The sequence below is a fragment of the Aethalodelphis obliquidens genome, unplaced genomic scaffold (assembly GCF_003676395.1).
Source record: "Aethalodelphis obliquidens isolate GAN/ISIS:26980383/991018 unplaced genomic scaffold, ASM367639v1 scaffold13, whole genome shotgun sequence".
In the NCBI taxonomy this organism is placed as follows: domain Eukaryota; kingdom Metazoa; phylum Chordata; class Mammalia; order Artiodactyla; family Delphinidae; genus Aethalodelphis; species Aethalodelphis obliquidens.
In genome coordinates this window covers 30,291,161-30,306,174 of record NW_020837957.1, presented here as the reverse complement: position 1 = coordinate 30,306,174, position 15,014 = coordinate 30,291,161, and the positions used below count along the sequence as shown (strand labels likewise).

At 45.0% G+C, this 15,014-nt stretch overlaps 1 protein-coding gene across 1 annotated transcript in view; it reads left to right on the top strand.

Moving 5' to 3' along the window:
• Positions 1-6,877: 6,877 nt before the first annotated feature.
• CNN3 (calponin 3) overlaps positions 6,878-15,014 on the top strand; it is a 27,209-nt gene continuing 19,072 nt past the window's right edge. The window contains exon 1 of the mRNA XM_027114400.1: positions 6,878-7,178. Coding sequence (XP_026970201.1) covers positions 7,122-7,178 — 57 coding nt within the window. The 5' untranslated portion in view covers positions 6,878-7,121. The remainder of the gene's footprint in view (positions 7,179-15,014) is intronic.

Genomic DNA, 15,014 nt, shown 5'->3' with positions numbered 1-15,014 from the left:
CCTAGGGTTTCTTTGCTCTGCTTCTCTCAGCCCACCTGCCTCATTATTAAGGACCGCTGCACTTCTCTGCTTCTTCCCGCTTGAGATGGGGTTTCTACTCCTGCTGCCTCCGTTTCTTTACCAACCCTTCCCTGTCTTACCCAGTTATTTGATTTCTACCGTGGTCTTGGGGCTTCTCATCAAGAAGGACCATAGTGAAAAATAAAATGTTTTTTCTTGTCTTCACTTATTTTATATATAGTTACTCACCTTTGCCCGTAAAACTCTCTTCTACCTTGTTTTCTGGGTTCATTTTAGTGACTTTTTTGCACTTCTTCGTTGTTTCACTTGCTCCATCTCTTTTTTCCCCTCCAAAACTGAGCAGTCCCAGAGTTTAGCTCTCACTTTCCTGTTTTCTTTACACTCCCTCCCTGAGGAAACTATGGATTATAATGATGTAGTGTAGTGTGGTAAGAAAAACATGGGGTTCAGAAGCAGAAAAAAACCCTAAATTCTGGTTCTAATATCACTGCTGTGCAACCTTGAACAAGTCACTAACCTCTCTGAGCCTCTGCTTCTTCCATCTGAAAAAAACTGAGGACAATAATATATCTCTAAAATTCTTGTTGTGAAGATTCAATGGGTTAAGATTTGTAAGAAAGTGCTTGTCACAGTCTTTCACTGAGTAAGCATCTTGACCATCGAGTATATGCCAGCCTCAATATAAGATGGTGCAATCAACAATACACAATCTTCTGCCCTAAATCTACTCACAGTCTAGGAAGATGATTGGCATGTAAACAAGTAAATTAAATACACTGTGTCAGGAGCAACAATAGGAACATTTACAAAATATTTAGAAAGGACACACAGGAAAGGGAATAAATACATCTACAGGAGGTTTGTGATACAAGGAAGGCTTCTGGGGAAAGGTGATATTTGAGTTGGATTTTGAAGGATAAATGTTAAACAATAGAAGCAGAAAAAATCAGGTTATGTAGAGGCACCTAACTGTGAAACAGCATGGACTACTCAGGCTGGAAAATCATGGAGAGGCCAGAAAATACTGCGGTGATGACAATGGTGATAACACCCAATTATTGACAGATTGCTCTGTGCCAGGCACTGCCATATAATTAAGCACTTGCACACATGATTTCTTGAAATCCTCATTACAACAACCCTGTGAGGGGAAGAGCTTGGGGCTTGGCCCTGTGGCCAAATGAAGAGCCACTAGACTTTTAAGTAGGGCGGATACTATGATCATAGTGTATTTAGAAAAGTGATTAAGGCATCAGGGATTTTTTAATCATGGTGAAGTACACATAACATACATTTTATTCTTTTTTTTGCGGTATGCGGGCCTCTCACTGTTGTGGCCTCTCCCGTTGTGGAGCACAGGCTCCGGACGCACAGGCTCAGCGGCCATGGCTCATGGGCCCAGCCGCTCCGCGGCATGTGGCATCCCCCCGGACCGGGGCACGAACTCCTGTCCCCTGCATCGGCAGGCGGACTCTCAACCACTGCGCCACCAGGGAAGCCCCATTTTATTCATTTTTAAGTATACTGTTCAGTAGCATTAAGTATATTCACATTGTTGTGCTACCATCACACCATTCATCCACAGAACTCTTCATCTTGTAAAACTGAAACTCTGTACCCATTAAACAAGAACTCATTTCTCCCTCCCCGCAGCCCGTGGCAACCACCATCCTACTTTCTGTCTCTGTGAATTTGACTACTCTAGGTACCTAATATAAGTGGAATCATACAGTATTTTTCCTTTAGTGACTGACTTATTTCATTTAGCATAATGTCCTCAAGGGTTGTCCATGTTGTAGCATGTTTCAGAATTTCTTTTTATTTCTTTTTAAGCTGAGTGATATTCTATTGTATGTATATACCACATTTTGCTTTTCCATTCATCCATCGATAGACACCTGGGTTGCTTTCACCTCTTAACTATTGTGAATAATGCTGCTGTGAACTTGGGTGTACAAATATCTCTTCAAGGTCCTGCTTTCAAGTCTTTTGGGTATATACACAGAAGTGGAATTGCTGGATCATATAGTAATATTCTATTATTATTATTATTTTTATTTTTTTGGCCGTGCTGCATGGCTTGCGGGATCTTAGTTCCCCCACCAGGGATTGAACCTGGGCCCTTGGCAGTGAGAGCATGGAGTCCTAACCACTGGACCGCCAGGGAATTCCTAGTAATATTCTTTTTTTTTTTGAGGAAATCCATGCTGAAAGGCATCAGGTTTGAAGATAAATCTGGAAGAGGAAGCCTGTGGGCAGGATGCCATTCCCTGACTAGAGATGGTAAGAACCTCAACTTCAGGCTATTGGGAATGAAGAGAAGGGAATGTAGGTAAGCAATTGACAAGATCTTGGTGCCTAACTGGCGGTAAGAGAAGGGGATTCTGGATGACTCCCTTACAGGGTATCTCCAGACTTTTTGCCTGAAGTGTATATAAGTTTAGGGACCCCCTTTGAGAAAAAGAATTTTTTAAAATGAATTTAAAAATTAAGTGCAAGGTTCTGAAAGGGGTCCATGGAAGTGAGGGGGCCCTTCTAATGTACATCTGAGGGAGAAGAGCACGTGCAGATGACATGGGCATCATTTTATCTGGCCTGCCGACATCCTTTTCCTCTGGGGTTATGCGTCTCCCCTTTCTCAGCTCCTGTGGTGATGGAGGAGCTGCCTACTCACCTTCCATACCATCTCAGGTCCAGACCTCCCAGTCAGGGCTTTTCTCCCTGTGGCTAAGACATTGCTGTGGAGAGGGGTAGGTGACCCAAAGTAGGTCAGTGAGACTCAGTTCTGGGACTTTTGTTGGAACTCTTGGGAAATGGTTCATTTTTCTATTATGCCTTTTTTTTTTTTTTTCTTTTCTTTGTGGCTACTGAGAGGTTAGGATGTAAGCCTGAACCTTTTGGTGGTAAATCTGACACCAAAAGGGAAGAGTCGGTGGAAGAGAAGAGGTATATGGAGATATACTGGCTTGTGGTACACTTTGATTGAGTCCCTGGGTCCAGTCATGCCTAAAGTTAGAACGACTTCAGCCATTTTTGTCTATGTCACTTTGAGTTAGTCTTCTGTCTGCTCTAACCAAAATGTGCAGCTTCTGTATCTGTTCACCAAAAAGAACAATGGTGGGCCCTGCTTGGATCACATGCCTCCTTGGACCCAGTAACTGTGCCTCGGGGGATAGGGCAAACACTTTGACAAGTCGGCCACGTGAAAGCCTTTGGTGGGGAAGGAGGTGGCTCTGAGATTGAGAGACTGACAGTATCCCACCCATGAAGTGAGTGGTGGGTACTCCCCAGATGAAGCCAAAAATTTTTAAAAAGGAGTAGATGTGCCTTACAAAGGGTGATTTTAGATTCTTGAGGGATCTAGGAAGTTGGTTCTTCAGAAATCATCCTAAAGCAAGCCCAGTTTCAAATCCTAATTTTGCTCTCTATTAACCATCTGCTTTTGGCCAGGTTGTGCATCCTTTCTTACTGAGTCAGTTTCTGAGTGTAAAATGGGTATAGATAATATTTACCATTTTAGGATTGTTGTGAGGGATGCCTATAAATGAATGACCATTTTATTTATCATCTAAACAGGGACACTTTTGAGAGCAAAAAGGAACACTGTCAAGGAGCCTTATCAGGACTGCCTGAGACAAAAAATATTAGCAGTACCCCCTTTCACTCTCAAAAGTATCCCTATCTGGGTGATAAATTGTATGATCTCTCTGCCCATGATGCACCTCTAATATTGTTTAGCACATAGTAGCTGCTGAAAAGTCGCTTAGCCTCCTCTGAGCCTTCTAATAGAACTGACTGTTTCCTACTTATTATACTTCTTTGTAATTCTCTGGCATTGTGCTTCTACAGGGGATATTCTCCAAAATATTTTTTACTATTGTCCTGGTGGGAAGGTACATGACAATACGATCTACAGACTTGTATCTGTGAAAGCACTTTCTTAAAGCTTCCCACCAACTGCTTTTAATTAATGGGCATTTGGAAAGGTAGCATTGACCTCTTTAAGAGCATTTATTTCAATTCAAAGCATTCTGCATATTAAAGACAGCTCCAGTTAAAATACTTGAGATTGTTGGGACATACCCTGGTAGCTATTTTGTAATGTGAAATTTTACTTAAACTCTAACATTTGCTGACACACTTGATTGTTAGACTTTGGTCAGGATTTTCTAAATCTGTCCTGGCAATGATAAGTTAAAGATGTATACTATAATAGGAAAACACAAAAAATGGAGAAAAGATTGAACAGATACTCCATGAAAAAGATATACACATGAAAAAATAAGCACATGAAAAGATGCCTAACATCATTACTTATTTGAAAAATTAAAATTCAAGCCACAATGAGATACCACCTCACACCTATTAGAGTGGCTAAACTTAAAAATATTGACCATAATAAGTGTTGGTGAGGATGTAGAGAAGCTACAACTCTCATACACTGCTGGTGGGAATGTAAAATTGTACAATTATTTGGGGAAAAGTTGGCAATTTCTTAAAAAGTTAAATGTATAACTTTCATATGATCCAGCCATTCCACTCATAGGTATTTATCCAAGAAAAATGAAAGCATATATCCATAAAAAGACTTGTACATGAATGTTCATAGTTTTATTTGCAATAGCTAAAAATGGGAAGCAACACAAATGTTCATCAACAAGGGGATGGGTATATATATATATATATATATATATATGGTGATATATCCTTACAATGGAATACTACTCAGTAGTAAAAAGGTATGAACTACTGATATATGCTAAAATGTCAATGAATTTCAAAATAATTTTGCTGAAAGAAGCCATTTGAAATGGACACACTGTATGGTCCCATTTATATAAAATCCTAGGAAACACAAACTGATATGTAGAGACAGAAAATGTATCCGTGGTTGCTTGACCAGGTTGGGTAGCAAGGAGGAGAAAGAGGGAGGGATTAAAAAAGACCCACTTTTAAGTATGTAGTGGCATTAAGTACATTTTCATTGTTTTGCGACTATCAGCACTATCCATCTCCAAAATTTTTTATCATCCCAAACTAAACCTTTGTACCCATTAAACAGTAACTCCCGTTACACAAAACTCACATTTCTGTCAAGTTTTCATGACAAAATTGAATATGATTCTTGTACATTCTACAAGGAATGACCTTGAAGCAGATTAAAGTGATTTTGACCCTGTGTTCTCCGTCGCCACTGTAGTGAGACAGGCTTACATCATAGCAGGAACGGAATGTGATAGAACTTTGATTTGTACCTCATATCTGGCCACCATTTCCCACACTCTTTACTCCCAAAGAAAAGTGGGTAAGGTCTTGTCCATGACACTTGGCCACTATCACACTACTGGAAAAACAGCCCAAACGGCTTGCCTCACTTATCCTGTGTCATATTTGTGTGGGAAGACTGAGCTAATTATCATTCCTACCTCCTTACTAAATTAGCAAATCACATATAAATCATTCACCTTCCTCCCTATTAGCCTCCTTCACCTTCTCCCCCCACCCCCCAGTCATTCAAAAGTCCTTGAAAAGCTAATAGCAGTCTTGTGCATTTTCTTTTAAAGTTGACTTATTCATTTCTGCTCCAGGATGGCTCAACTACGGTAAAATATTTGGTTCCTCTTCTCAAGCAGGTTGCCACACCTGGTTCCATGGTCTGTCCTGGCACAGTAGCTGGTGTTTGATAAACAAAACTCTTATACTAGGGTCTCAGGGATGGAAACATGTCCTAAGTGTGCAGGAGAAAGTGATGGCAGGAGGCACAGCTTTGGAAGCTGGCAGACCTGTGCCAGGATACTTAGGTCTCTGGGTTTCAGCTTTCTCACCTCTACAACGGACATGATGTCTACCTACCGGTTGTTTGGGGGTAGTAAATGAGAAAGTTTGGAAGGCATCTAGAACAGTGCCAGGCGCTCAGGCGAGTGACCAAAGTTCTGTTCCTTTCCTCCTCTCTATCAAATTACTTCGAGATCAGAGGGAAAGAAAGTGGTGGGTTGGAAGCAGGACCACTAAAGAATGGAGGCCACTTTTGGCCTAAAGGATACAAGGATATTTATCTCTACACAAAGATCTGCTTCAAAGAAGCCTACAGATTTAAAAAAAAAAAACAGCCACCTGGGTTTTTGGATTAGCTGAACCCCGTATAAAGATGCTTGTAAAAAGGAGCTGGTGCGAATACAGAAAAGGACTTGAAATGCCCAGGCTCTGCCATGGCACATTCCCCAGTTTTTTCCGCACGGCACACACACAGTGAACTCGAATTTGGCCCAAAGCCTTGACTGTTCCCATGGCGGCAGCAGGGGAGAGGTCAGACCAACAGGCGTGGGAAGCTGCTAGGTATGGGAGGAAGAAGCAGGTGTCGGAGGACGGGCCCCTTTTCTCAGGCAGAGGGGCCCCAAGGCTGCTCCTGGTGCTTCCCGCAGCGGGTGGAAGGGTCCTGCCCGCCACCTGCGCCCGCTGGGCCTGGAGGCGGGGAGGAGACAGAGGGAGGTGGCGGGTCGGCGGCGGGCCAGCCGTCGTGGGCTTCCCTCCCCTCCGCCGGCCCCCGAGCGAATGCCTGGAAGTTGACGCGAACTCCGGGCCGCTGGGAAGCCCCCGGGCGCGGGGGCAGGGCCGGCTCCCATCGCGGGGCTAGCCTCCGCCTGCGCTGCCCAGTCGGCCGGGTCTGGAGGAGGGGCAGCCTCGCCGTGGGCCTGTATGGCGTGAGGGCGGGGACGGGGTCCAGGGACCCGCGCGGGGAGGGAGCGCTGCGCCCGCCGCCCTTCAATTGGCCGCGCCGCCCCTTCGCGGGAGAGGCGGGAGGAGGAGGCCCTCCATTGGTCGGGCTAGTCGGCCAATCCCTGAAGGTCCGGAGGAGGCGGTGGGGGGCAGTTCGTGCGGGACTCCGGAGCCGACCGGGAGGCTCTGCGGGACCTCGTCCGACTGAGTAGCGGAGGCACCGCCCGCGACCCGCCGCCGAGTCCGGGCGATTCCTGCGCCGCCCAGGGGAGCGAGCTCCGAGCATCTTGTGGTGCGGCCACTCCTCGGGGCCAGGAGCGGGGAAGCCGAGTGCGAGAAACCCCCGGACCAGAGCTCAGCCTCTTCCCGCCTACCGAATCATCATGACCCACTTCAACAAGGGCCCTTCCTATGGGCTCTCGGCCGAAGTCAAGAACAAGGTACGCCTGGGCAAGGGTCGGGCGGGACCCCGAGGCCAGAGGTGGGATGCAGGGCGCCGCCCAGGGGACCCTGGGACGGGGGTGGCGTGGGCACTTCGCCCAGTGCGTCTTGTCTCTGGCGGGCTTCGCGGAGAGGAGATGTCGGGGCGGCGCGAGAGTCGCCGCGCGTCCCCGACCTATCCCCGGCTCCAAGCGCCGCCTCCCGGGCTCTCTTCTGGCTTTGTTCCAGCGCCGCGGGCCGGGACTGGCGGCGGGCGGTGGGTTCCTGGGCTCCTGGAATCCCGCAGCGCCTGCCTTCAGCTCCAGGAGCGGGTCTGCGGCTGCAGGACGCACCCTTCCGGGAAGGGGGCGCTCCTGCGTGGTCATTCGCCCTTAGGTGGGGTCAGTCCGCGCGGCTGGGGACCCAGCAAGCAGCCTTCGCCACCCGCTCCGGCCCGGGCTCCTGGCGGACCCTGAACCTTTTCGCACTCCAAACCCCAGGCCGAATTCAAGTGCGCGAGTAAAGTTAGGCGGTTACGTGGCCAAACTGGGTCCCCCATTGTTCCTCGCCTCTTCCCGGGTGGGAGACCGCTGAGCATCCCACGCACAGACCTCAGGGACCACCGGAAGAACGGGAGCCGTCCAGAACCCTTCACGGTTGTCGAATACCGGTGCCAGTTGCTGCTGCTTCTGCGGGAAGCGGAGACAAAGCCTGAGTGCGCCGCTTTGGGAATATCTGCTGTAGACTTGAGATTTATTTTTATAAAACACTGAGAAGTTTGTAGTACGTTAGACTTCAACGATATCAAGGAAATCTTTGTGGGTTGCTTTTGTTTAGGGTTTATTTGCTGAGGCGGGCTGTAGTTTGGAGTGATTGGGCTTTGGTAACGCTCGGTTCTGCCACTTTGCCCAGCATAAGAATGCGTTGGGTTTATCTTTAGTACTTTCGGTCTGGGAAAGAGATGAGAGGCGTCCCCCTCCCCAAATCCTCTCCTTCCTTCCTCCCTCCCTGCATTCCAAGCCCATGACATCAGGGGTTTCTGGGGGGAGAGAGCAGCCAATCGGCGCGGAACTGCTCACAGAACGCTCATTGTCTCCTTTCTGCTGTTCTGGCCAAAGCGCCACAAAGGAGGACTGCTGTGGTTTAATTCCCATTAACCTCCCGGGAGCCGAAGCATGTCAGGATTGCCACCGCACCGTCCTACCGCTTGTAGAATTCACTGGCATTGTCAGAGCTGTAACATCCCAGCGTTGGGGGTGTACGCGCTGTGGAGTGAATTATGTAGAGGCCAAGAAGCGCACCATTGTCACACCCCAAGGGAGAATTGTGGCTCTTCTCACCCCGTTATATAGTCTCCAGATCATAGTATAATTTAGTTGTTAATAAGTTCTAAACAATCTCTGAAGCAAGGAGTTGATTTTAGTCTAGGTATCCAGAATTGAAATTTAGATCTTTTACCTTGTCAAGTGTGTTGCCCGTTTTAGAAGACGATTTTCTGAACATTTTTGTAAAGAACAGAAAAGTGAGTGGTTTGTGTATGATTGATTACAAACCCCACCAATTGAAAACTTGCAGAATATTGTTCACTTCTTTCCAAGGTTTGCAAGCGGAGCTTTAGGAATCCTTTCAGAGTACTCAGCATGTCCAAGCTGCTGGATGTGATACCCTGGCCTGGCTTGTGCACATTAATTTTAATTTGCCCTTGTGATTCTTGGCTGGCAACCGTTGAGTCTCTACCTTTTGCATTGTAAATGAGGTACTGATAACTTTGGCAGTCCTTTTAGAGACTTACTTTTCTTGGACGTTAATATCCATGTTAATTTCTTCTGGCTGACTAATGAAGCAACTTCTGCCCTTTGCCTACTTACCATTGAGCAGACTGAAGGAAATGCGTGGACTGAGGCTAGATCATTGTAATTATTATACGTTTTTAAAAATAGTAAAACCTCAGCTTTCAGAACCTTTGGAAAGTTAGTTTTAACTTTAGGTTTATATAACTGTGGGTTTATCCCTTTAAGCATCGAACCATCCTTAATAACCCCTTTCATTTATATGGTTCTTTCATACAGTGTTCTTTCATAGGAAGTCTTTTTTATATATATATAAATTTATTTATTTATTTTTGGCTGCACTGGATCTTCGTTGCTGCACGCGCTTTCTCTAGTTGTGGCGAGCAGGGGCTACTCTTCGTTGCGGTGCGCGGGCTTCTCATTGCGGTGGCTTCTCTTGTTGCGAGCACGGCTCTAGACTCGCGGGCTTCAGTAATTGTGGCTTGCGGGCTCTAGAGCGCAGGCTCAGTAGCTGTGGCGCACCGGCTTAGTTGCTCCGCGCATGTGGGATCTTCCCCGACCAGGGCTCGAACCCGTGTCCTCTGCTTTGGCAGGCGGATTCTCAACCACTGCGCCACCAGTGAAGCCCCATAGGAAGTCTTTTGATCTCAGCAGTAGAGCAGACCTCCGAGGATTCCTGGGATTATCCAACATTTACAGATCAGAATGCTGAAGCTCAGAAAGATGGGATTTGCTCAAGATCACAGAAAAATGTTGGAATATTCTAAGAATTTTAATTCTGTGAAATCTTAGTTTAGTGAGGTACTTAGGGATGTTCTGCTACATGTCACTATTGTGCACCCTCCTCCCTGCTATTTTTACTGTTCACCTGTCAGTTCCTGGCATCATGATTATTCATTTAATGCTGTTTTAATCTCTTCTGGGCTTGGAAATCAAATATCCATGTTTGCTAGTCCTTTGTATGAGATACTGCATTTCATCTGAGGGCTCAGAACCACCTGACTGAGTGGGTCTGTGGAACATGGTCTTTGCCATTGCTTGGTTTGGACACCTTTTAATTTCTTCCTGCTTTTTCTTTATGTATTGCATAACTGGTATGTTGCTTCAATATTAATTTTTTTTCTTAAAACCTCTTTAACAAAGTGGGGGGAGATAGTGTGGAATGGACCTTGGAGTGATGCAGATGGGGGTTCTAATCCCCCTTCTGCCACTTACTGCCTTGGATGATGTTGGGCAAATTATTTGGTATTTCTGTCCTAGTTTCCTAATCAGTAAAATGGGGGAAGCGATAGTTACCACCTCTAAACTCTGCATTGTTGAGATGTATCTGGCTTGCAGTAAGTACTCAATGACTATGTTGTGGCTATCAGTTCTTAGTAATAGAAAACTAGTATTGGTATTATATTTCTTAGACTTGTATGTCACTGCCTCTTTAAGTATTCCATTTCTATTAAAAAAGCCTTTGGTCTTTTTATATTTGAATTGAGGAAGTATTTGATCTTAGATAGTTTCAATTAGTAAAATTTCAGGGAAAAGTCAGTAAATTTAAGATACTTGTTTGATAAGATAATAATGCCTGGTAGAACATACAAACTTACTTTTTTTTTAATAGGCAAGAAGATGTTTGAAAACAGCCTAAAAAAAGTAGAATCCTTCAGCCTGCGATATAATCAATATGTCTCTAATGCCAAGAAAAGGATCATAACTTGCAATCTACAAAGACTATAATGGAGTAGAAGGTCAGGGAATATATAGAAGCTGGTGTAGATAGTTCAGTGAGGGATGGAAACACTCGTAAAATAGTAAGGTCTTCCATGTATCACACAGGTTACGCCAGGCCCTTGACTGCATCTTCGGGACCAAAGGTAAATACCTCTGTGCCTTATAAGCCATGGAAACATGACAGGTCCCAAAAGGAAGCACAGCATTTCCTGACACTTGGCTCTGAACAAGATGTTGGAGTCAGGTACTTTCTTGTAGAGCTGAGGATGCAGTGAAGCATACCCTCACCAGTCTTAGAGCACATGCTGCCGGGAGCTTTCTTACAGGTCTCAGGGAACGTGGAGGAAATTAGTTGTGGGGTGGGAGTGGGTGGAGCTGAAATGATCTTACCTGGGCATGTTTCTTAGGAGGAGTCTAACTGAGATACTAAGAAGAATGGAATTGGAATGCACATTCTAACAGTTTCTGCTCCCAGGGAATCGTCTGATTTGAGCAAAGTAGCTTCTCACAGAATCTTGGTTTCAAAATGGTATCCCTCAACAGATAAAAACCACTTTGGAAGGCTAATAAGCCTTTTGAAGTCTTTACCAAAATTGTAAGTCATTGAAGAGTAAGTTAAACAATCATATAGTAATAATTAAATAGGACCAAATGTCCCATGAGGCCATGCTGGCCTACCAGCCCAGTGCCACTTGGACAACCGGTATGCTCTGCGGATCAGAGTAACCCCAGGGTGTCTGTGGGCTCCTGTTGTAAACTGTATCCAAAGATAGTCTGCCTTGTTTTCTGCTAGAGGAACAGAAGCATGGTAAAAATGTATTGATGGGTTTAGCTTTAGCTTTTTTTTTTAACTTTACAGTTCAGAAATAGGTTTTTTAAGATTTTTTTTCATGTGGACCGTTTTTAAAGTCTTTATTGAATTTGTTACAACATTGCTTTTTTAAAAATTAATTTATTTTTGGCTGCGTTGGCTCTTCTCTAGTTGTGGCGAGTGGGGGAGGGAGGCTACTCTTCATTGCAGTGCGCGGGCTTCTCATTACAGTGGCTTCTCTTGTTGTGGAGCACCAGCTCTAGGTGTGCAGGCTCAGTAGTTGTAGCTCGTGGGCTGTAGAGCACAGGCTCAGTAGTTGTGGCACATGGGCTTAGTTGCTCTGCGGCATGTGGGATCTTCTTGGACCAGGGCTTGAACCTGTGTCCCCTGCATTGGCAGGTGGATTCTTAACCACTGCGCCATCAGGTTTTGGTTTTTTGGCTGCAAGGCATTTGGTATCTTAGTTCCCCGACCAGGACCAGGGATCGAATCCTGACCTCCTGCATTGGAAGGTGAAGGAAGTCTTAACCACTGGACCTCCAGGGAAGTCAGTCCCCAGAAATAGGTTTTTAATTCAGAACTTTTTGTTTATTGTTTCTTTCCACCAGCAATAAGATCTCGGTCTTATTCACTGATGAGATATATCAAGATCTATATTTTAGAATATAACTTGGCACATAGTAGATGCCCAATAAATATTCGCTGATTTAATGAATTTACCCATCAGGAATAGATTTTACCATCTCTAGAAACTGGAAAGTAACCATATGTGACAAGTCTGTGTAAAGGAATTCTGTGGTGCAAGTGTGATGTTTTTGAAGGACATGGTGATTTTTCTAGTTTGCTTTTCTTGAGCAGTTTCTTTTATTAGTTAATATTACACTGAAAACTTATCAGTAAGATAATTCCTTCTTTGTTGCTGAAGTTCTTTCTTAGACTCCCAGATTAGGGAGGAACAGTAGAGGCCCCTTCTGCAAGGCTCTGTCAGATGCATCTCCCAAAAGACCTCCTTCGAAGTGGCCATTTAGCCTGCCAGGGTACTGTGCTCCTCCAGGTAGGGATGTGCCATTGTGGTTTGCCTGCTTTTTTGGTTTGTTTTCCTGTCTTGACCAAAACAGTTAAAGAAATAGACAGTTTGCTGAATTGAGACGAGGTACCATGCTACCCCTTTAAAAATACTCAGACTTACTTACTCTGGAATAGTAAGTAATGGGGATCATCATCAAGCTCTCTATCCTGTGGTCTACAGCTTTTTACACTCTTTCCTTTGCCTCTGTTCTTTAAGATTCCAAAAATAAGCTTGACAATGAAGACCTTGCTGCTGCCATCATCAAGCAGAGGCATGTCCTCTATTTCCCTATGCCTTTTCCCCTTCCAGGTGGAATCACGAGGTTAGTGTCTTTTCACTTAACAGTATATCGGGAACCACAGTTAATATTATCTGTTACATTAAAAAAAAATTTTAAAAACAAGAAGCAGCACAATTGGTTTTTCAGCCAATTATGACCATTATATCTAAGAGAGAGAGGAAATGTTTATTTCTTGTCTCAATATGACTAGGTGGTGGAAAGGAGCTTGTTCTTAGAATTTTCTGCGAGTTTCATTTTCTTCTAGGCATTAGCCTTCTATAGCATATACCACGTGCATTGGCTTTCCTTAACTCTGAACTTGTAGCCATGGTGGGCTCTTAGCTATTATTCATATGTACTTGTGCTCAAGTTTTTGTTAAGGGTTTTTTGAGCCTGGGGTTGATCCACACTGTTTGTGGGGCCTGAAGCTTATATAGTTTAGGGTTTATCATTACAAAAAGTACAAAAGAATTTTGCACGTTTTATAAAAACATGACCATGGGAATCTTTGTGAACTTGAAGATGTCGGGTAGGTCCCCTCTAGGTTCCTCTCAGTGAGAAAGTAGAACTTGGGGGCCTTGGAGACTGACTGGGTTGTAATCTTGGTTCTGCCTCTTACCCTGTGACTTTGGGCCAATAACCTCTCTGTGTCTCATCTGTAAAATGAGGATGTGCTAGTTCCTACCTTTATAGGGCTTTGGGGAGAAATAAGCAAGATAGACAATCCACGTAATGTGTTTCAAATAATGCCTAGAACCAAAAGTACACATTATGTAAATGTTAGCAATTGTTCCATTTTGCTCTGCTGGGTAGGTTCAGTCCCGTGTTCTCCTGATTAGTCTTCTAGATTTTGAGATTATCGCTAGGACTTGGACATTCAGGCACGAATCTGTTTGTATCTGAATGAGGCTTCTGGCAAATAGGGGACTAAGGAGCCAAGCAGTACCTCTCGATTTCACTTCTGTGTCAGGACTGTGATCTGCCCCCAGAGTCGTGATCCAAGCCTCCTACCCCGGCAGCCTGTGATGCATTCCTGCAGTGAAATCCTGGGGTCTCCCTCCCTGTTCTCACTCTGTCCACATTGCCCACAGGGCCACGGACTTCTGTGTAGAGCTAGAGGCCTTGTTTTCTGGGCGTGCCATTACTTGGGTTTTTCTTCCTAAGAAGTCGATTTCTGTTAGACAAGACACATCTTTCATTTCTTGGTTCAGACAGGGCTCGTATTCCTTCATCCACAGTGGACTGATAAACATATTTACCTTGTAGTGTTGTCATTGGAGGCCTTCAGTTTTAAATGGTCTTTGCAAGGATCTACCTAGACCTGTGTGGACCTGAAGCAAGTCCATGAGTAGAGAAGCCTAATTCTTAGCTTTCCCCCGGGTGGTAGGGAGAGGACCTCTTCAACATCTTCCTTCCTCCCAGGACCAGGAAGCTTCAGGGTGTGAGCACGGGCACTGTTGGGCAGGCACATCTGCAGTGGGAAGGCCAGGAATTAGGGATGTGAGTGCAGAGAAAAGAGAAGGCCCTCTGGGCTGGGAAGGACTCTTCTGGGCAAGTCATAAGCTAAGCATTTATGGCCCTTTTCCTCTCTTCCCCCACACATTTTCTAGGGGATCCTAGCTGCTGAGTGGTGGCTAGGCATGCTGGCTATGATATCACTGTTGTTTCTTCTCTCCCCTTCTCAAATGTTTGCACACTAATCTTTCTTCATTATCTCAAGCCTCTCTGCCTGCTTAGCACTGCAGAAGGCCCTACAAATGGATAGAGAGAGTGCTTTATCATTGCAGTTTTCCCTCCTTCCTTTCATTTCACGTGGGAGGAAATAGAGAAAATAATCAATACCATGTGTAGTGAGTCTCTCATCATTCAAACATGTGATTCTACTTTGGATGCAAAAATAACAACAGCAATCATACTTATAATCGAGTATAGAAATTAGACTTATATTAAATAGCATATTTTGAGCTTGTTGGAGTCCTTAGCCCTTAGCAGCTGAGCTGGAACCTTAGGGCTGCTCTTCAGAGTCCACACACAGCCAGATCTCTCCCCCTGAATGGACATGCATTTGTCTCTTCTTTTCCCTTTCCTCAGAGGCCTGGATGTTGAATAACCCCCCGTCCCCCAACCTCACCTCGGCCACACACACACACACACACACACACACACACACACACACACACACAC